General features: G+C 43.2%; 1 protein-coding gene across 12 annotated transcripts in view; it reads left to right on the forward strand.

The window, feature by feature from the left end:
* Positions 1-22033, forward strand: part of LOC138978661 (basement membrane-specific heparan sulfate proteoglycan core protein-like) — a 307598-nt gene that overhangs the window by 195167 nt on the left and 90398 nt on the right. For all 12 annotated transcript variants that reach the window (XM_070351439.1, XM_070351441.1, XM_070351449.1 and 9 more), the window contains 20 exons: positions 513-637; positions 1102-1275; positions 1555-1647; positions 2847-2930; positions 3742-3887; positions 4819-4930; positions 5395-5508; positions 6456-6583; positions 7519-7667; positions 8935-9008; positions 9568-9708; positions 10608-10790; positions 12028-12126; positions 13865-13948; positions 15555-15673; positions 16196-16307; positions 17411-17524; positions 18303-18430; positions 20330-20416; positions 21689-21747. In XM_070351439.1, coding sequence (XP_070207540.1) covers positions 513-637; positions 1102-1275; positions 1555-1647; positions 2847-2930; positions 3742-3887; positions 4819-4930; positions 5395-5508; positions 6456-6583; positions 7519-7667; positions 8935-9008; positions 9568-9708; positions 10608-10790; positions 12028-12126; positions 13865-13948; positions 15555-15673; positions 16196-16307; positions 17411-17524; positions 18303-18430; positions 20330-20416; positions 21689-21747 — 2325 coding nt within the window. The remainder of the gene's footprint in view (positions 1-512; positions 638-1101; positions 1276-1554; positions 1648-2846; positions 2931-3741; positions 3888-4818; positions 4931-5394; positions 5509-6455; positions 6584-7518; positions 7668-8934; positions 9009-9567; positions 9709-10607; positions 10791-12027; positions 12127-13864; positions 13949-15554; positions 15674-16195; positions 16308-17410; positions 17525-18302; positions 18431-20329; positions 20417-21688; positions 21748-22033) is intronic.

Consider the following 22033-nt stretch of genomic DNA (forward strand, 5'->3'; position numbering starts at 1 on the left):
AGACTTTTTTTTTTTTTGTGTGCCTAATAATGCATTTCTATAACTAACTTATAACAAAAACCCAGCTTGTTTCAGTCATAAAGTGTGTCTTAAATATGAGTTTATCCACTGTCCGACCCATCCAATGTAAAAAAAAAAAATAAAAAAAAATTATAATTAGATAATTGGTCAGTGGAAAACTACAGGGGGGGCATCGTAAGCTTGCTTACGATGGGCAAGGGAGCGAACTGGTAAGAGTTAAACCAATTTTCATCAGGACAATCAGTATATAGTGGTACTGAAAACCAAATTGTCAAAAATATTTTTTATTGATAATTCGAACAATTGTTATTGCAAGGGTTAATAATGCACAATGACTTTGATTAAGTTAATTTCTCTGACTTAGCACCATTAACAGTTCTTTGGTTTAATTAGAAAAGATTTCCAAAATACAATAAACATTATTGTTTAGTGAACAATATGCTATCCCAGTGCATACCATTGTGGATTGTAAAACACTTTGTGGTTTACAGGTCAAGTGGGGGTGTGTCAGCCACCGCGGTTCAACTTTGAGGCTTCTCGCAACGACGAGTGTGTCCGCTGCTTCTGCTTTGGTCACACCGAGACGTGCTACAGCAGTAACATGCAGATCTCACAGGTGTGTGTGGAAGTGTGTGTGTGTTGGGAGGGGGGGGGTGGTATTGTGAGTGCAGTTTGTGTGTATGCGGAAGGGAGTTAAGATGAGAGAGAGAGAGAAAGTGTGTGTGTGTCTTGTGTCTGTGTGTGTGTGTGTTCATGCATATGAATGATTGTGCCTGATCTGCAGTGTGTGTGCATACTTTTGTGCAGCGTTTATTTACATTTTGAATTTTGTTTGACGGTTGAATTGCAACAAAATAAAAAGGAGGGAGTCTGAATTTGGGGTAACATTTACAGAGGTTATGAACACAAAGTCTAAAAAAAACCCAGGGTTCTTTAAGGGAGGGGGTCCTAAATTGGAGAGTCGTAAAAAAAAAAAGGGGGGGGGAGGTCTAATGTAGCACTAAGCCTATGATTCACAAACAGTGTCTCAATGTTCACTCATTTCAACTGTTCCTATAATGCGTTATACTGACTGTTCAGATCACCATGGGATCACGCCTGGAGTTGGTCCAGCGGGCCACCCTGCTGCCCGTAGAGGAAGGATTCATCCAGTACATTTCCTCCTCTTCAGAGTTTGCCGTGCAGGATTTCAACAGGGCCTTCCCCTCTGGAACTTACTACTGGAGTCTGCCTGCACAGTATCTCGGCAACAGGGTGAGTGTGGAACAGTGTGTATAAATCCAAAAATGGAACAGGGGTTGCCAGGTCTGAGGATGATAAAGCATTGAAATGAAAAGTACTTTGAGTAGTTCAGTTTAGTCTACTTCACTTCAGTGGGAGAGAAGTTTGTGTTTGTGTGTGTGGTTGTTTTGTCGATCTGTCTGTTTTTATACCTGTTTGTGTGTTTAAATCATAAATCATGTATACATGTATTGTCATTTCAGAAATACTGGGTGAAATGGGATAGTGATGATCTACCAATCAATGTTTCAGTTGACAAGTTACGGCGGTGACCTGTCCTACACAGTGCTTTACGATGTCGACAACTTTGACCTTCCAACCAGCGACCCCGACGTCATCATCGAGGTCAGTCATCTTTTATCTGACTATCTTCGTTTTTTCCGGTTTTGCTTTTAATCACAGATCAGTCAGTTCTTTATGGTTTTCTCCATTATTTGTCTCTAGTGTTTTAACTGATAGTTTTACCTTGTTGAACAATGTCATGGATTGAAGTGAAGGTGTGCGTCAGCTGTTCTGATGCCTATGAAGCCTCTCATTAATTGGGGAAAGTTGACTTCGCGAAGCTGGCTGCGTGAAGGTTTATAATCAATCAATCAATGAGTCTTATATCGCGCATATTCCGTGGGTACAGTTCTAGGCGCTCTGCAGTGATGCCGTGTGAGATGAAATTTTATACGGCCAGTAATTGCAGCCATTTCGGCGCATATTTACCTTTCACGGCCTATTATTCTAAGTCACACGGGTATAGGTAGACAATTATTAACTGTGCCTAAGCAATTTTGCCAGGAAAGACCCTTTTGTCAATCGTGGGATCTTTAACGTGCACACCCAATGTAGTGTACACGGGGGGGAGTTCGGACACCGAAGAGAGTCTGCACACAAAGTTGACTCTGAAATAAATTTCCGCCGAACCTGGGATCGAACTCACGCTGACAGCGGCCAACTGAATACAAATCCAGCGCGCTACCAACTGAGCTATATCCCCGCCCCTACATTTTTGGAATTCAACTTCAAGGACAGCCTTGAGCTAATTGATCTCTGATTTTGATTTTAGTTTATTATTGGGTCACACTTTTTAACTGCATTCTATTTCTCCACATTTTGGATGATTGTTTCAGTTGAGTGGTACTATTGTGACCAGAGCTCAAGGGTTGTTTTGTGTGTGTTTCAGTTGAGTGGTACTATTGTGACCAGAGCTCAAGGGTTGTTTTGTGTGTGTTTCAGTTGAGTGGTACTATTGTGACCAGAGCTCAAGGGTTGTTTTGTGTGTGTTTCAGTTGAGTGGTACTATTGTGACCAGAGCTCAAGGGTTGTTTTGTGTGTGTTTCAGTTGAGTGGTACTATTGTGACCAGAGCTCAAGGGTTGTTTTGTGTGTGTTTCAGTTGAGTGGTACTATTGTGACCAGAGCTCAAGGGTTGTTTTGTGTGTGTTTCAGTTGAGTGGTACTATTGTGACCAGAGCTCAAGGGTTGTTTTGTGTGTGTTTCAGTTGAGTGGTACTATTGTGACCAGAGCTCAAGGGTTGTTTTGTGTGTGGTTTTCAGGGCAACGACATCAGTGTGTTTTACCGCCGGAGGGACAGTGTCCCGGCCAGACAACGAACCATGGTCAGAGTGCCGCTTGTTGAGGTAAGCATGGATTCTCAATACTTAAGTGTTTTGTGTGGATACTTTTCTGTTTTGTGTGGATACTTTTCTGTTTTATGTGGATATTTTCCTGTTTTGTGTGGATAATTTTCTGTTTTGTGTGGATACTTTTCTGTTTTGTGTGGATACTTTTCTGTTTTGTGTGGATACTTTTTTGTTTAGTGTGGATACTTTTCTGTTTTGTGTGGATACGTTTCTGTTTCATGTGGATACTTTTCTGTTTCATGTGGATACTTTTCTGTTTTTGTGTGGATACTTGTTTAAGTGTGTGCTCCTTTCTTTACAATAATTTACGTCAGTGCACTGGAGAATGTATCTTCCTTTAGTTAGACTGGGGTGGGTATATTTCAGCAATGCAAAGTAGTAACTCAACTTGGAAAATTGAACATTGTGTTGCGCTTTAAATTAAATGTTCCATGATCCATATGAACCTTTTCACAAATCCAGAAACAAATAGACTGTCAACGTTCCAAAATTATTATGATTATTATGATTATTATGTACTATAACATACCTGTAGTGTCTCGTGCAATCACACAGGAGACTCCATATACAGTACTCAGTTCTGTAATACATGTACGTGAATATTGCGCCGCCTGTCTGGCGTGCTTCTTGTGGTCACAACAATGGAGGATTACGACATATCACGTGGAGGCTAACACATGACTCACATGTGACTAAGCGTCGTCTGCTATAATTTGGTCCACAATATTACAATACTTTGCTTGTTTTTATGAACCTTTCCTGGTGTTGAGTGTGCAACATTGAAGTGTGGGGATGACTGTATTCACAGGATGACTGGGAGAAGAGCGAGGGACCAATCCGCGGTGACCTGCCCGTCTCTGGCCTGGCCACGCGTCAGGATCTCATGACCGTCCTGCAGAACGTCACCCGCATCCTTGTCCGCGCTACCTATGATCAGAGGCAGAGCTCCATCAGGTGGGTTGAAGAGATTTGCAAGGAGAGAGACAATGACAATGACAACTCTTTATTTAAGGAGGGTAATAGATTCAGCAGTGATGTGCTTTTTTTTTTTTTTTTTTACATCTAGCCCTCGCCCTAAGAGGACTAACTTTAAAAAATAAAATAAAAAACAACAATAACCAACATTTGTACATTTCAACAGATATCTGAAGTATGAACACATTATACATTATATGTACACAAAATGTATTGCATAGAGGGAAATTGCGAGTTCATTGATGTGAATGTAGTAGTATAGAGCAGATTGCACTGAACAACAAAGAGAGATAGACAGACAGAGATCAGATATGCAAGGAGAGAAAGAGAGAGAGAGAGAGGGAGGGAGAGGCAGACAGACAGAGAGAGAGAGACAGGCAGAGACAGAGAGACAGACAGAGAGATAGCAGATCTGCAAGGAGAGAGAGATGGGGGTGGGAGAGAGATCGAGAGCCAAAAGAGAAAAAGAGAGTCAGACAGAGATCAGATCTGCAAAGAGAGAATGAGGGAGGGAGAGACAGACAGAGACGGAGAGACAAAATGGAGACAGTCAGACAGGGAGAAAGAGATAGAGAGGCAGACAGAGATTGAGTTTGTGTGCATGTTAGAGGGCAAACATGTAGTAGGTGTGTGTGTGTGTGTGTGTGTGTGTGTGTGTGTGTGTGTGTGTGTGTGTGTGTGTGTGTGTGTGTGTGTGTGTGTGTGTGTGTGTGTGTGTGTGTGTGAGTGCGTGCGTGCGTACGTATGTGTTAGTGAGCATGTGTGTGGGTTTGTTCTGAGAAAGTTAGATGCTAATATAATGGCGGGAGGCATATAGTAGAGGTGACCTTTGAGACCCTATGAAAAGAAAATCTCAGAGAACAAGGTCTTGAAACCGAGGTTTGACTGTATCTTTGTGTGTGTTTTGCAGGATTGGCAACATTCTGCTGTCCACGGCAGTAACACAAAACACTGGTCTGGGTCGGGCCGTCTATGTGGAGGACTGCAGTTGTCCCACCGGCTACACCGGATTGTCCTGTGAGGTAGACAATTATACCTCATGTGTTTGTTTTTGTTTTTTTCGGGGGGGGGGGGGGGGGGCATTTTGTTGGTTTTTATTCTATTAAAGCTGTGTGCTTTAATGTGTAAGAGATAGTATTCCAGACTGTGAACAGATCGCTAGACAGTATTGTATTGTGTGATGAAGTAAAAACTCTGTAAACTATTCAAGAGTTAAGTTAATTTCTTCATTATGTGTACAGACGATATGGGAAGTTGTGTACTGTGTATTTGTAGCCACTGTTTAACTTTCGTGTAACGTTTTAGGGAGGTGGGATTATTCTGGTCGCAAGAGGAAATTCACTGAACTCTCATATTTGATCATGATTTGTTTGCCTGAATTCAGGGTATACTTTCTAGCAATGATAATTTGTCTGTGCAAAATGTGTATCACTTACAAGTATAGGCAAGTCAGATGCTTTCAAACATTTCCTTCTGTCTTGATCAGACCTGTGCCCCAGGGTATTCTCGCATCCAGAGAGGTCGTTACCTTGGAGAGTGCGTCCCATGCAACTGCAACGGACACTCCAGCCAGTGTGATCCCGATACCGGTTTTTGCCTAGTGAGTGCTTGAGCACTATGGAAGAGGTGCATGTGTACCACTTGGTGCATGTAAACTTAAACATGAGAGTTAAAATCTACTGGATAGGACAGGTCCTATTGAATCTTATTGCAATGAAATTGGCTATAGCACATTTGACCCACTGGGTTACGTTACCTTTTTATTTTTTTTAAAGATGCAGATAAAAAAAACTGTGTTTTCAAAGTATGAAATGTATGATGCATTCATTTTTCTAGGTGTTTAAGGTATTTGTTTTAAACTCTTCATGGGTGTTACTCTTCCGGCTTTTGCCGGATTTCCGGTTTTTGAAAAAATCTGAAGCCGGAAATTCCGGTTTTCCGGGTTTTGCTAAGTTGAAATAACGAGCAGCGGTTCCGATCCGACTTTTGACACCGGTTCGCGTGCTTTCTCGGTTCGCTCCCTTGGATTTGCCGCCATCTTGCTTATTATGATTTGGTTTCGTCGGTGTCCAGAAACTTTCTTTCAAACTTGAGCATTTTGGACCCCTGCCTTTCAGGTTTTTTGATTTTTCCCAGTAACACCCATGTACAAGTACAAGACACTGATAAATATTCATGAAGATTGTCCGTACTTTGTATCATCCCCCAAAAGCCGCGTATGGCTGCCTAAATGGTGGGGTAAAAACGGTCATACACTTAAAAACCCACTCATGCAAAAAACAGGAGTGTACGTGGGACTTTCAGCCCTTGAACGCAGAGGAAGAAGAAGAAGTAGAGTGTTTCTGTATATACCAGATTCTTCTTCTTCTTCTGCGTTCGTGGGCTGAAACTCCCACGTACACTCGTGTTTTTGCACGAGTGGACTTTTACGTGTATGACCGGGTTTTTACCCCGCCATTTAGGCAGCCATACGCCGCTTTCGGAGGAATATACCAGATTAATTTGGATAAAATAGTTTTTGAATTGTTGCTGATCTTGTTTCTGCAGAACTGTCTGCACAACACAGAGGGTCCATACTGTGATCGTTGCTCTGAGGGCTTCATCGGTGATGCTCGGCGTGGAACACCCAACGACTGTGAGCCCTGTCCCTGTCCCCTCACCATCCCAACCAATCAGTGAGTGACGGTAGTTGTTGGTTATATTTCTGGTGAATACGTCTTATTGTGTTTGAGTGATGTGTGAGGGAGACATGGAGACTCATGGGGACAAGTTGATGTGTGCTGTCACACACACACACACACATCACACACACACACACATCACACACACACACACACACACGCATCACACACACACGCACACATCACACACACACACACACATCACACACACACACACATGCATCACACACACACACACATCACACACACACATCACACACACACACACACACACACGCATCACACACACACACACATGCACATGCGCAGACACACACACAAACACGAACACACAAGTCTGCACGCACGCTGGCAGGCAGGCAGATAAGCAGGCAGGAATGCAGGAAGGCAGGCAGGCGCCTGCAGGAAGGCAGGCAGGCGCCTGCAGGAAGGCAGTTTTCAACATACTTAAATTCCGGGTTAGTGGTTATTTTATTTTTTTGTTGGTTCTTCTTCTTCTTCTTCTGCGTTCGTGGGCTGAAACTCCCATGTACACTCGTGTTTTTGCACGAGTGGAATTTTACGTGTATGACCGTTTTTACCCCGCCATTAAGGCAGCCATACGCCGCTTTCGGAGGAAGCATGCTGGATATTTTCGTGTTTCTATAACCCACCGAACTCTGACATGGATTACAGGATCTTTTCCGTGCGCACTTGGTCTTGTGCTTGCGTGTACACACGAAGGGGGATAAGCCACTAGCAGATCTGCACATAAGTTGACCCGGGAGATCGGAAAAATCTCCACACTTAACCCACCAGGCGGCCGCGACCGGGATTCGAACCCTCGACCTTCCGATTAAGAGGCCGACGTCTTACCACCCCGCCACAGCGCCCGTCTTTTGTTAGTTCAACTCTCATGTAAACTAATAGCAATAAATATTTGTCTACAGGTTTAGCCGAACATGCGTCCGTGATCGTGACGGTGACATCACATGCACAAACTGTCCCACTGGTTACACCGGCCGTCGCTGTGACAGCTGTGCCCGTGGTTACCGTGGCAACCCCTCGGTGCCTGGAGATCGCTGCACACCCATCAATGGTGAGAAGTTATGTTTGGTACTTTAGTTGAAATATATAATTAAAACAAAAACCACGAAAGTCAATGCATATGATGCAGCTTCTGGATAAACACCAAGCACCTCTTTCTCTCCCTCTCTCTCTTTCTCTCTCTTTCCCTCTCTCTCTCCCCCCTCTCTCTCTCTCTCTCTCTCTCCCCTCTCTCTCTCTCTCTCTCTGTCCCTCTCTCTCTCTGTCCCTCTCTCTCTCTCCTCCCCTCCCTCCCATCCTCCCTCCCCCCTCTCTCTCTCTCTCTCTCTCTCTCCCCCCTCTCTCTCTCTCTCTCTGTCCCTCTCTCTCTCTGTCCCTCTCTCTCTCTGTCCCCTCTCTCTCCCCCCTCCCTCCCTCCCTTCCTCCCTCCCTCCCTCTCTCTCTCTCTCTCTCTCTCTCTCTCTCTCTCTCTCTCTCTCTCTCTCTCTCTCTCTCAACCATACTCTGATCTACTCAGGACTAAACCACCAATCTCCCAAATTAAAACCAAGGTTCTACACAAGCGACAATAGGGGGAGAAAACTCAAGGGAATACTACTGCAGCCTCTGTGTGTCCATCAAAGACCTTTCCTGTCCAGGAAGTGAAGAGAGAAAAGAATGATGGTGCATATAGTGGTGCACAGTTGTGTTTTTATTTTCTCTCAGTACTTTTTCACGTATGTTGCTATTTGATGTATATTTTCTCATGTTTTGTAAGGCATCACTTATTGCCAATTGTAATTATTAGTATGTTATCTCTTACCACCCCCCTCCCCCCCTTCCACCCCTCTTTTCGAGCTGTTGTAAAGGGCTTCAAGCTGTGGAGAAGCGCTATACAGTCAAGGGAAAACCAGTGCCTGGCCTGTCTAAAAACACCTCCCGCTGGAACTCTCTACCAGCAGCTGTCGTCGAGGCCCGCACTGTCGACACCTTTGTGTCGCGCGCCTCGCACTAAACCAGCAGCCACTGTGACTCATGTCCCCTCCCCCCCATACTCCCCAACCTGTGAATTTTAATGGACTTTGGATGCTGGAAACGCTGCTTTATTGGACTTGCGCAACATCCCATCAAGTGCCGAAATAATCACTACTGTTGATTGTGGGCAGTAATGGAAAGACAAGACAAGACAAGGGATTTTGCAGCCAGCGCAGTGAAGATAAAGAGGAAAAATGTTTCTCTGAGCCCCAGCATGCAGGATGTCACAGAACTGTATATAAGTGTTCTATTATTATTATTAATGACTGCTTGTTACACTCACATATTTCCACTCTCTGTTGTAGTGACGGACATCTGTGACCCACGCGGCAGCCTGTCAACTGTACCACCTGTTGGTTCAGACAGATGCATGTGCAAGGTAATCAACCACAAAGAAATTGTTTGTTTCTCTTTAATCAAAAACAAGTCGCGTGAAGCGAAATTAATACATTTTGTCAATCTTTCAAAGTCACAGAATGATACTGAACGCACTGCATTTCAGGAAGACAATGCTTTTCAGATACCCCTCGACCGAGATTGATAGCGCAAATGTTAAAGAACAGTTCTGCAATCTAACTACGCGTTGCATCTAGTTATGCCAACATGAAAACTAATTCACCTTTTGAAAGCATTTCAACATACCAGTTGCATTATCCCTCCGCATAGTCTTTGTCTTTGTTATTTTTGTCTCCAAGGAAATGCTGAAAGACAGTACGACAATCTAACTATGCGTTGCATCTAGTTATGCCAACAGGAAAACAAATTCATCTGTTGAAAACATATGGACATACTACTACCCAGAAGATTGTTCACAACTGACAGAGGTGGAGACGACAGCCGGTGCAACTCTTGTCAGTGCAGTCAGTGCCCCTATGAGCCTGGCAGGTTACGGGATCAGTGAGTGAGAGAATCTTTATCCTTGTTATTTTTGTCTACAGCAAAATGCTGAAGGACAGTTCTGCGATCGCTGCAAGTCGGACACTTTCTACCTGTCCAACGACTATCCGTATGGCTGCATCCCCTGCTTCTGCATGGGCGTCACCCAGATGTGTCAGTCCACCTCTTCCCACAGAGCAGAGGTAAGATTATTAAGATTACCTGTTCATCCCCACCTACCTGTGGGGGTAATCTACAGTGGAACCCTCCTTTTCAGTTTTCCGAAAATGTGAGAAAACCACATTTTAAAAGGGAGGGAGTCTTAAAATGGAGGTAATGTGCAAAGTATTTGAAAAACTAGGGTCTTAAGAAGGGTATCGTATCATATCGTCATGTATTGTATGGTATGGTATGGTATTGTAATGTATTGCATTGCCATTGCATTACATTGTTTTGTTTTGTAATGTATTGCATTGCATTGTATTTTTTTTCTTTTTTTCATAATGTATGGTATGGTATGGAATAGTATGGTATTGTAATGTAGTATCTTCTTCTTCTTCTTCTGCGTGGGCTGAAACTCACACGTACACTCGTGTTTTTTGCACGAGTGGAATTTTACGTGTATGACCGGTTTTTTTTACCCCGCCATTTAGGCAGCCATACGCCGTTTTCGGAGGAAGCATGCTGGGTATTTTCGTGTTTCTATAACCCACCGAACTCTGACATGGATTACAGGATCTTTTTCGTGCGCACTTTGTCTTGTGCTTGCGTGTACACACGGGGGTGTTCGGACACCGAGGAGAGTGTGCACACAAAGTTGACTCTGAGAAATAAACCTCTCGCCGAACGTGGGGACGAACTCACGCTGACAGCGGCCAACTGGATACAAATCCAGCGCGCTACCGACTGAGCTACATCCCCGCCCGTAATGTAGTGTAATGTATTGCATTGCCATTGCATTGCATTGCATTGCATTGATTTGTTTTGTAATGTATTGCATTACATTGTTCTGTTTTTTCGTTTTTTCTTCTTTTTTTTTTCGTAATGTAATGTTATGTTATGTTTTTAAATGTATTCTATTGTATTTTGTCAAATTGTACAGGTAGTGGCATCATTCTCCTCCGACCGAGGGGACGTGTCGCTTTCCAACATGATGCAAACAAGGGAGATCACCCAGGGATTCTCCGTCAACCGTGCTAACAGGGAGCTGGTGTATCGTCGCTTTGACAACCTTCCGCAGGAATCGTACTACTGGAAACTGCCGGCCAGGTTCCTTGGGGATAAGGTGAGTGTGACAGGGAGACTACTGCGTCAACCTTCACAGCAGGCTCTGCAGTTGTCGGCCTTGAAGAGCGCGAGCTATTTATAGCTCAACGTTTTTTCAAGGCCAACTCTACTGCAGAGCCTGCTGTGAAGGTTACCGCTGTAGGTGATTGTTGTGTTGTGTATGCACAGAAAATCTATACAGTTGATTATCTCGCTGATATGTGTCAGTTAGTAGGGGACATTCTAAAAAAATAAGAGAAGGGAGAAGGTGAAAAAAGTGAAACAGAAAAGCAAGAGAAACGCTGATTGACAGATACAGTGGAGTCCAGCTATAACGAACCTCGGTATAACGAAATCCCTCTTTCAACAAACTGCCATTGATTTCCAGGTAGACAGCCTTCTATTTCTTACTTGTTACTTTCCGGCTACATCGAACCTTTTGAACTCATTTGCATAACGAACCCCTCTTTTAACAAACACGTTTTCATCGCCCCAGAGCCGTTTTGTCTCTAAAAGTCACAAGGCTACAACGAACTGATGTCAATAATTGTCTCCAAAGACAAAAATACACAAAAATACACAAACACAAGTGCACATCGCGTGATGAGCGAACTCTGAACAAACTAAAACGGGAGGTGCACGGAACAGATCGAACCAAAACCAAAAGTTGTGGTGACGTCATGACATTTTGCGATGTACGTCAGCGAAGCTCGTGCACATGTGGTCTGTCTTGCTAAAAACAATGGCTGACGAACATGGTTTCGAAATCTGGAACTGTTTTTTTGTTTTGCACACACGCACACACACACATACACACACACACACACACACACACACACATACACACACACACACACACACACACACACACACATACACACACACACACACACACACACAGAGACATAGACACACAAACTTGTGCATGCACATAAGCACACACACACATGCATGCGTGCACGCATGCAATCACACATGCACGCACACACATTAAACCATTTGCATGTGCTCACACACACACACTTGCGCACACACACACACACACACACACACACACACACACACACACACACACACACACACACACACACACACACACACACACACACATACACATACACACACACACACACACACACACACACACACACACACACACACACATACATTACTCATGAAGACATGCAGCACACCTAAACACATTCATCTTGTGTGTTATGATCAGTGTTTCATTGTGGCTGTGCTTCCATGTGCAGGTGACGGCGTATGGCGGCAATCTGAGGTTCACCCTGCGCTACAGACCCGGCGATGACAGTTCCCCCATCACCCTTGGAGAGCCCATTGTCGAGATCGGCGTAAGTTTGAACTCATTTTGGCTTCCCCGAAAGCGGCGTATGGCTGCCTGAATGGCGGGGTAAAAATGCTCATACATGTATAAACCCACTTGTGCAAAAACATGAGTGAACGCGGGCGTTTCAGCCCATGAACGAAGAAGAAGAAGAATTCATTTTGGGAGGGAGCTATCACTGTTCTGTATCACCTCTCACCTAAAGCCTCATGCTAAAAGTGTACTAAGTAGTCGTGTCACAGACATCTGTACACTTTTTCATTCGTATTTTCGGAGGATGGTGGAAGAGATGTTAATTTTCGTCTGAATGAAGAAAGAAAATTGTCACTGAATGATGTAAACGTGTTACTTTCGCTTAATCTTGGAACCTGCCTGAAAAGAATGAAATCAGACACTCGCTTTGAGAATATCACCACTCATAAAACTGACGAAAAGAAGATTCGTGAGATCATATTCAACATAATGGCCCTTCATTTTATTGAGTCACTTGAGAAAATGTGACTCTATGTAATCGGTCAGTGTTAGTCTGTCCGGCCGGCCGTCCGTAGACACCACCTTAACGTTGGACTTTTCTCGGAAACTATCAAAGCGATCGGGCTCATATTTTGTTTAGTCGTGACCTCCAATGACCTCTACACTTTAACGATGGTTTCGTTGACCTTTGACCTTTTTCAAGGTCACAGGTCAGCGTGAAAGGAAAAATTAGACATTTTATATCTTTGACAAAGTTCATCGGATGTGATTGAAACTTTGTAGGATTATTCTTTACATCAAAGTATTTACATCTGTAGCCTTTTACGAACGTTATCAGAAAAACAAGGGAGATAACTAGCCTTTTCTGTTCGGCAACACACAACTTAACGTTGGGCTTTTCTCGGAAACTATAAAAGTGACCGGGCTCAAATTTTATGTGAACGTGACTCATTGTGTTGTGAATAGCAATTTCTTCCTGTCCATCTGATGCCTCATATAATATTCAGAACTGCGAAAGTGACTCGATCGAGCGTTTGCTCTTCTTGTTTTCTATAGATAATTGAAGTTTCCAGTTTAAAGAAATTCTTCCTGCAGTGTAAAATGTTGTTGTTGGCATAGTGAAGTCTTGAAAGACTATGCTTGATGCGCCCGGTGTCAGTCCGTGGATTCGCTGCAACCTCTTGCGTGACTGAAGAGCCCGATCCTGTCCCCCCGCGGGTTAGGGGGAAGAATTTACCCGATGCTCCCCCAGTAAGAGGCGACTAACGGATTCTGTTTCTTCCTTTACCCTTGTTAAGTGTTTCTTGAATAGAATATAGTCAATTTTTGTAAAGATTTTAGTCAAGCAGTATTTAAGAAATGTTAAGTCCTTTGTACTGGAAACTTGCATTCTCCCAGTAAGGTAATATATTGTACTACGTTGCAAGCCCCTGGAGCAAATTTTTGATTAGTGCTTTTGTGAACAAGAAACAATTGACAAGTGGCTCTATCCCATCTTCCCCCTTTCCCCGTCGCGATATAACCTTCGTGGTTGAAAACGACGTTAAACACCAAATAAAGAAAGAAAAAAAGCCTGATCCTGGAATGACAGTCTCTGAATTGAATTGAAGTTTCCAGTTTTAAGAAATTCTTCCTGCAGTGTAAAAGGTACATCTCAGTATAAGTCAAAGTCCCAAGGAACTACTACTAGTAGTCCTTGTAGTAGTCCTTGGTAAGTCCTCATATCATTTAACATTGTTGTTGGATGTTATTTGTCTTGTGTTGTGTTTCAGGGTAACGACATAATTCTGGTTTACCGGGCTGATCGTCAAGTGCCCCCCAACTCTCCCGAGCCCTTCTCCATTCCATTCTATGAGGTACAGTTCTTCCTGATGTGCTCTTTGTGTTGTGTGTGTGTGAGTGTGTTTGTGTGCGTGTGTGCGTGCGTGTGTGTGTGTGTGTGTGTGTGTGTGTGTGTGTGTGTGTCGCTGAGCCTTTCTCCATTCCATTCTATGAGGTACAGTTCTTCCTGATGTGCTCTTAGTTTTGCCTGTATGTGTTTAGGGTAAAAAGAGACATTTTAACTTCCAGTATTACACATGAGTTCTTGAGCATATGGATCAGTATCGACTCATTGATTTTTGAGTCGCTCCATTGAAATGTATGTACTGTACATTGCCTCGATCTCACTGTTTGAGTTAAGTTGATAACTGCCCCTATTCTCCTGTTCACTTCGTATCAATTTGTACATCAAAATCGAATAGTATATAAATTCAGACCTGTTTACTCATACGATTTCGCAGTATTTTGTACGCCAAGTTTCCAAGAATACGATGAATACGCTGGTTGATAAGAAAGTACGACGATTACAAAAATAATTTTTTGTTTTTATTTAGTGCGTCTCTAAACTGAATGTGGGTTGTGTACGTGATTGGCCATGGATACAATCCGGTTTGCTTCGGTTAGCGCTTACGATTGGTCTATATTTTACCTGGATTATACGTGATCCGACGAATTCCACTGCTAACAGTTTTACGTCGGTCACATATGATTAACAAGCACCTCTACCTGGTAAGAAAATACACTCAATATTTTGAAAATACACTATAGTCTCTGTGGAAAATACACCAACTGTTCAAATTAGGTAAGGCCAAAAAAAAAAATAGGTCTGTTTACGGTAACATAGGCCAAAAAAATAGGGTCGGTAGGTCGGGATTGTTTTTTTTGTTTTTTTTTTTTTTTTTCCCAAAAAACCATATTTTTACGTTATTTTGCAAAAAAAACACGATTTTTTTTTTTTTTTCCCAAATGCCAAAAAAAAGTCTAGGGTCGCGCGAAAAAACTAGGGTCGGTCGGGTTACCGTAACAGACCTATTTTTTTTTTGGGCCTAAACAGGTCTGTAAATTTCAAGTGTGACCGACATTATGTCGGCAATCCATCTCGAAAATGCTTTGACCAATCGCCGAAAGGCACTGACGAACATTTCTACTAAAGGATTTTCCTGCCCAAAATTTCAAACGATATTAGAGATTTTGAAGATTTTGTTCTGGATGATGATGCCCCATAGTCGGTTTATTATATAAAAGGGAAGCAAACGTTAAAAAAACGGGTGTCGACAAAGCCAATGAAGGATGAAAGGAACTTGTAAGATCATATGTATGGATGGAACACTGGATTTACTTTGAGCCATGTAATGTCAGAGGCCGACAAAACTTCATATTTAGGCGGCCAGCCTATAGTACAAAATAGTGCATATTTGTGTGCGTTCAATCGTAAAAACTAAAAGTAATTTTAACCAGAATCGATTGATACATAAATGTTATTTGTATTTCTGACCAAAATATGACATTTTACACAGATCTCGACAGTCATTATTCACCTCGATTGCTAGCGCGGTCTGGTAGGAACACTGACTGTCTCGATCTGTGTAAAATGTCATATTTTGGTCAAAAATACAAATAACGTATAATATCTGCGTTCAGACTGACTGGCTTCGTATGGACGGCGAGCCAGCCAACAGGGAGCACTTGCTGATGGCCCTGGCAGACCTGGATTTCATCCTCATCAGAGCCACCTACACACAGACCACTGCCGAAGCTGGGTAAGTCTCAGGCTTTGAAGTATGAATGGACAATTCAATGTACTGAGGGATGCATGTTTACTGATTAAAAAACCCTCAATGATGTGCATGGCAAAAAAAAAAGTCTCAGGCTTTCTCTTGTGTGTCATTTTGTTCTGTCCGTCCGTCCGTCCGTCCGTCTGTTTGCCTGTCTCTGTCTGGCTTGTCAGTCAGTCTAGTGTGTGGTCAGTCTGTCTGTTTGTTTAAACTGTTCTGGATGTTGATCTGTGTGTCGATGAAATTTATTAGTTTTACTCACAGTAAAGGTTTTAGGTGCGTGTGAGATGAGGCGAGGCCCTGTCTGGGTACGGTTTAAAAAAATAAGGAAAGTAGGGGGAGGGGTTTTTAATCTTTTTGGGGAGAGGGTTTGTTGTTCTTACCTAGCGCATAACAAAGGGGTAGGCTCAGAAAAAGTGAAGGATCATGCAGTTACAGCCTCTCTCAATCTTGTTGCTATTCCAGCCATAGTATGAGATGAATAATGTGGTATTTGTATTGTTTCAGACTGAGTGACCTGTCCATGGACATTGCGGAGAGTCGTATCACGGGAAAGGACCGAGCCTTCGCTGTGGAGCAGTGCAACTGTCCCCCTGGATACCGCGGTCTGTCGTGTGAGGTAGGGATCCCTGGAAAGTACAATTGATACTTCAAAAATTGGAGAAAAAGAGCTCTTCTTATTGATCTTCTTGTTTCGAAAAGTAACATTCCCAACTCCTCACTGTCAGGGCCGGACTAGGTAAGTACTTGGGGGGGGGGGGGGGGGGTGTTACAGATGGGGGTCCAGGGGGCGAAGCCCCCTTGGTGGGAGTGGCAAGGGGGTGAAGCCCCCTTGAAGCTGAACGTTTTTTGATGTTTCTGGAGGGAAAGGAAGCCTCTCCTTAAACGAAAAAGGTAAATTCGACAGCAAGATTTTTTTTGGAGGGGGTGAGAGGTGCGATTTCTCCTCGGATTTCATGATGATCCAGATGCAACCCACACCCCCCCCCCTCCCTCTCCCACAAAAAAAAAAGAAAAAAAAGAAAAAAAAGCGTTTGGGAGGTACATGCTTAAAGGCTGACATATATAGTCCTATTTAATCAGTTTAATTACTTCCAGGGCTTTTCCTATTGTTGCGGGGATGTATAAATTAAGCTTCCTGCAAAGTTTTAGGTTTGAAGTCCTTACCAATTACGAGAAATAATGAATTCTTTATTGCATTGTTTAGCAACAGTTCTCCAGGACTTGGGCTAATTTTAGACCGTTGACCTCACTTCGTGACGGTTCGTTTCGTTTGAGACTGTTCTGTTTACATTCGACACTATCAACACCACTTTGCAATACTGAAATAATTTTTTCTGTGTTCGAAAGCTACAGCCAATCGTTATTATATCCCCTTAAGTACAGTTTTATAACATTATTGGCACATGTAAACAATATGAATTAATTAATGAACGCTACGAATATGGCAGCCTTTAAGCCGAGGGGGGGGGGGGGGGGTGCGCAACCCCTGTAACCCCCCCCCCCCCCCCCCTCTAGTCCGGCCCTGCCCTTGCACCCGACATCGCAAAGATAATATGAGTAAAAATTAAAAAAATTAAATAAAGTGTTGGTTTTTTTTAAACCTGACTGTGTCATGTGTTTCCAGGACTGCACCTAACTTCACAGGGATAGTATGAGTAAAAAGTTTAAAATTAAATTTTGTGTACAGTTTAAATACCTGATTGTGTTGTGCGTTTTCAGGACTGTGACACAGGCTTCACAAGATCAGGAGGTGGCCTGTACCTGGGACTGTGTGAACCCTGCCAGTGCAACGGACACTCCACTGAGTGCGACCCAGAGACTGGAGTTTGCAGGGTAAGATTCATTCTTACATTCTTTTCTGCACCTTTCTTTGTGTTCCTCAGTAAAAAAAAAAATGTAAAAAAAGGTTTTTTTGATTGACAATTAGTGGGTCAGTAATTTTTTGTTCTAGGCCTTATTTTGTTCTAGGCTTTGTATTGCCTTAAAATGGGTCTGCTATGAAATGAGTAGAAACAAATGCATTTCAGGGTATTTTGACACCAAGAAATTAATGCTTGCATTTCATGACTTGAAGCAGAATGAAGATATTATGATCGTGCTTACGTTTCAATGATTTGAAGCAAAGTGAGAATATGATGACCATTCGTACGCACACATACACGTATCCTCAGACTGTTTCCCAGCTACTCTGCTTTTGTTGTTGCAGTCTGATCCAAGTCCAGATTTTCTCTATATCCAGAAAAAATATAATCCTTTAACAATGTAAATATAATTGTGATGAAGACTAGAGCTTTATTTCTTGCTGTTAGGAAATGTAAGTTTCTTGTTCTATTATTATAATTAAAGTAGGGATTTGTGAATAAGAGATTCAGTTTTATTGTACATTTATTGATTATTGTGTTGGTATATGCCCAGACGATATTGTTACAAAGTTCATGTTGTGTTGTCATGAGTATTGTGTTCTATAGGTTCTTATGATATTGTTTATTTGCATTCAATGTTAAACTAGTGTGTTTTATTGTTAATTTGTAAAGCGCGGAAAGCATGATTCTTCGTGGTTTGCGCTATATAAGCTCTCATTATTATTATCATTATTATTTCTCTCTGCTAGAACTGCCGCCACAACACCGGCGGAGAGAACTGTGAGCGTTGCATTGCTGGTTTCTATGGCGACGCCACCAGAGGAAGTGTCAATGATTGCCAGAAGTGCCCTTGCCCTCTGACGGAGCCTCCGAACCAGTGAGTGACCTTGACAGTTTGATCGTCGCTGGTTTCAATAATTCTCACACTTCCTCAATCATGCACCTTTTGGGGTACGTGATTCACGGTCAAAATCACAAATGCATTCTTTGTAGGTTTCGATTGGTTTCACAACTGAATAAATTTCTTCTTCTTCTTCTTCTTGAAACTCCCACGTTCACACATGGTTTTGAACGGGTGGGGTTTTACGTGTATAACCATTTTTAACCCGCCATTCAGGCAGCCATACGTCGCTTTCGGGAGAGAATAAGTTTTAATATCCCTTTTCCCCCCAGCTAGAGTACCGTAAAAGTCGACCTATAAGCCGCAACTTTTTTTTCCTAAATGGACCCCTGCGGCTTATAAGGCGGTGCGGCTTATGAATGACTTTTTCTGAATCAGTGGAGTGTATCCGACTTCGCTCAGTGACCTAGTTTCCGGAAGTTGGATCGCCGCTGTGTAATGGCCTTGAATCAGCTATGTTTACCTCAATTCACTCACTCACCTTCTTTCCGGAAGTTTGAAGCATGACAATAACTTACACTCACACAGTAATGGGTTGGCATACACCGGTTTTGATCGATCACAATGCCGAAAGAAAAGTTTCCGAAGGGGATCGTCGTGCAGGTTAACAAGAAGGGGTGGATGGATGAGAAGATGATGGACACCTGGCTGACAGAATGCTATGGGAAAAGGCCAGGGGGTTTCTTCCGTCGCACTAAAGCTCTGTTAGTCATGGACAGCATGCGTGCACACATCACTGAGAAGGTCAAAAAGTCAGTCACTGCCACCAACTCCATCATCGCTATCATCCCGGGTGGCACAACAAAGTACCTGCAACCCCTCGATATCAGTGTGAACCGGCCCTTCAAAGTGGTGATGAGGGATGAGTGGGAGAGGTGGATGGTGGATGGCGAGAAATCATTCACAAAGACTGGCCGCATGCGTAGAGCAACCTTTGCAGATGTGTGCCAGTGGGTCCTGAAAGCTTGGGATGCTGTCAAAAAGTCAACGATCATCAACGGCTTCAGAAAGGCTGAGATCATCACTGGAGCAGACGACGTGACAGACAACACGACAGCCACTGACAGTGGGGCCGAGAGTGACACTTCCGGTGACTCTGTGCCAGAAGCCATTCTGAACTTGTTCATCTCCGACACTGAGGAGTCCGACTTCAGCGGATTTTCAGCATCAGATGTTGAGTGATTTACAGAACTAACTACAGGTGCTGTGTGCAGGACGAGAGGACAGTTTGATAGTCCAGAGTTCTGTGAATCACTCAACATCTGATGCTGAAAGTAAAGTGCAAAACTGACAAGTTAGCCGGTTCGTTTTTGTGTGTGTGTGTTGTTTTTTCATTGACTTTCGATGTTTCTTGACTTGAACTTTGCTTCTAGGCGCGGCTTGTATGCCGGAGCGGCTTGTGTATGGATTTTTCTGATTTTTTTTTAAAAATCGGGGGGTGCGGCTTATACCCAGGTGCGTCTTATAGGTCGACTTTTACGGTACCCAGTATCGCCCGCTCAAGCTCCTATATACAGATCCTGTGAACGTGACCTGCTATACACAATGCTACCTATGATGCATGTCTGTTTTCATTTCTACTGGCTTCCTTTTGAGCATCTTTAATTTTGAAAAACTTGCAGTAGTTACTTTCCTACAATTTGTTTAAGTTTTAAATTGACGGCGTTACTTTCAATGCAATGGAAGGAAAAGGGTTTCCTGAACTATGTGCTACAATTTGTTTAAGTTTTAAATTGACGGCGTTACTTTCAATGCAATGGAAGGAAAAGGGTTTCCTGAACTATGTACTTGTGTAAAGCATGTTAAATGGCTGCTGTATGGCCATATGGGTTGAAGAGACCATAGTAAACAAAAACCTTTTCTGTGTTTCTATAGGTTCAGCCCTACCTGCTCCCTGGCTACTGACGGCCAGGTGACCTGTGATTCCTGTCCAAGGGGACACACTGGACGTCGCTGTGAGAGGTTGGTGTTTGACTTCTTCGTTCATGGGCCGAATTAAACTCCCACATCTTTTATGTGTATGATCATTTTTACCCTGCCATTTATGCAGCCATACGCTGCTTTTGGGGGAAGCATGCTGTTTTTGTCGGTGTTTTTGTAACCGACCGAGTTAGCGTTGATAAACAGAAACCTGTCCTGGTGGCCACCGCTCACTATCTATCACCTGCCCATTATCACCACCCTAAAAGATCCCCAACAACTTTTTTCTGTAAAATTCATATTTCCATAGCAACCATCTGTGTATGATTTTTGGTCAGTCCCTTGTGTGGTTGTTGTAGACAGGTTCCACTGTACCTTTGATGACAACATAGGTTTTTTTTATAGTCTTCTTCTTCTTCTTCTTCTGCGTTCGTGGGCTGAAACTCCTGCGTACACTCGTGGTTTTTTTTTGCACGAGTGGAATTTTACGTGTATGACCGTTTTTTTATCCCGCCATTTAGGCAGCCATACGCCGTTTTCGGAGGAAGCATGCTGGGTATTTTCGTGTTTCTATAACCCACCGAACTCTGACATGGATTACAGGATCTTTTTCGTGCGCACTTGGTCTTGTGCTTGCGTGTACACACGGGGGTGTTCGGACACCGAGGAGAGTGTGCACACAAAGTTGACGCTGAGAAATAAATCTCTCGCCGAACGTGGGGACGAACTCACGCTGACAGCGGCCAACTGGATACAAATCCAGCGCGCTACCGACTGAGCTACATCCCCGCCCTTTTTTTTTATAGTAATTAGCAGCAACCATGACTGAGTTTTGTTCTGATAATAACATGTTATCATGTTAGTATTTGAAAATAGTGGACTAACATGTGTGCATTTTGATGTGTGCGATGGTGGTAATAAGCTGTGTTTTCATTTTGTGAAGGGATCCAATATTCACTGTGGTTATTTATTGTGTGAGACAATCTCAAAGAAAAATTCCTGTTTGTGCCCACAATCGGTCAATAAAGTTGTATTGTACTATTATATGTCCTGTACATGGCTTGTGCTCAGACCACGGATTGGGGGAGTGAGAGAGGGGGGGGGGGGGGGGAGTGTTGGATGGGTGGTGGGTGGAGGAGACACTGCTTCACTGTGCGAATCTCATGACGAAAAAACTTCTGTATTATTTTGCAAACAACTATGTATGCAGTTATCGTCTTAGAACAGGTAGAAAACGGGAAAGATCAGTTGTGTGTATTTCACACAAGAGGGAAATGAACTTGATTTTCAAGTCAAATTGCCTTACCTTTTCAGGTGTGAAGCTGGTTACCAGGGTAACCCACTGCAGCCTGGAGATTTCTGCAAACAAGTTGGTAAGTTAGTAAGCCATGATGAAGTAAGTGTCTTGAGCTAGCAGCTGTGTCTTGACTCAGTGGTGATTGTGTGTGTGTGTGTGTGTGTGTGTGTGTGTGTGTGTGTGTGTGTGTGTGTGTGTGTGTGTGTGTGTGTGTGTGTGTGTGTGTGTGTGTGTGTGTGCGTGCGTGTGTGCGTGCATGCGTGTGTGTGTCTGTGTATGTGTGTGTGTGTGCATGCGTGTGTTAGTGTTTGTGTGTGTGTGTGAGTGTGATTGTTTGTGTGTGTGTGCGTGTGTGTGCGTGG

This window comes from Littorina saxatilis, linkage group LG10 (assembly GCF_037325665.1).
Source record: "Littorina saxatilis isolate snail1 linkage group LG10, US_GU_Lsax_2.0, whole genome shotgun sequence".
Taxonomy (NCBI): Eukaryota; Metazoa; Mollusca; class Gastropoda; order Littorinimorpha; family Littorinidae; genus Littorina; species Littorina saxatilis.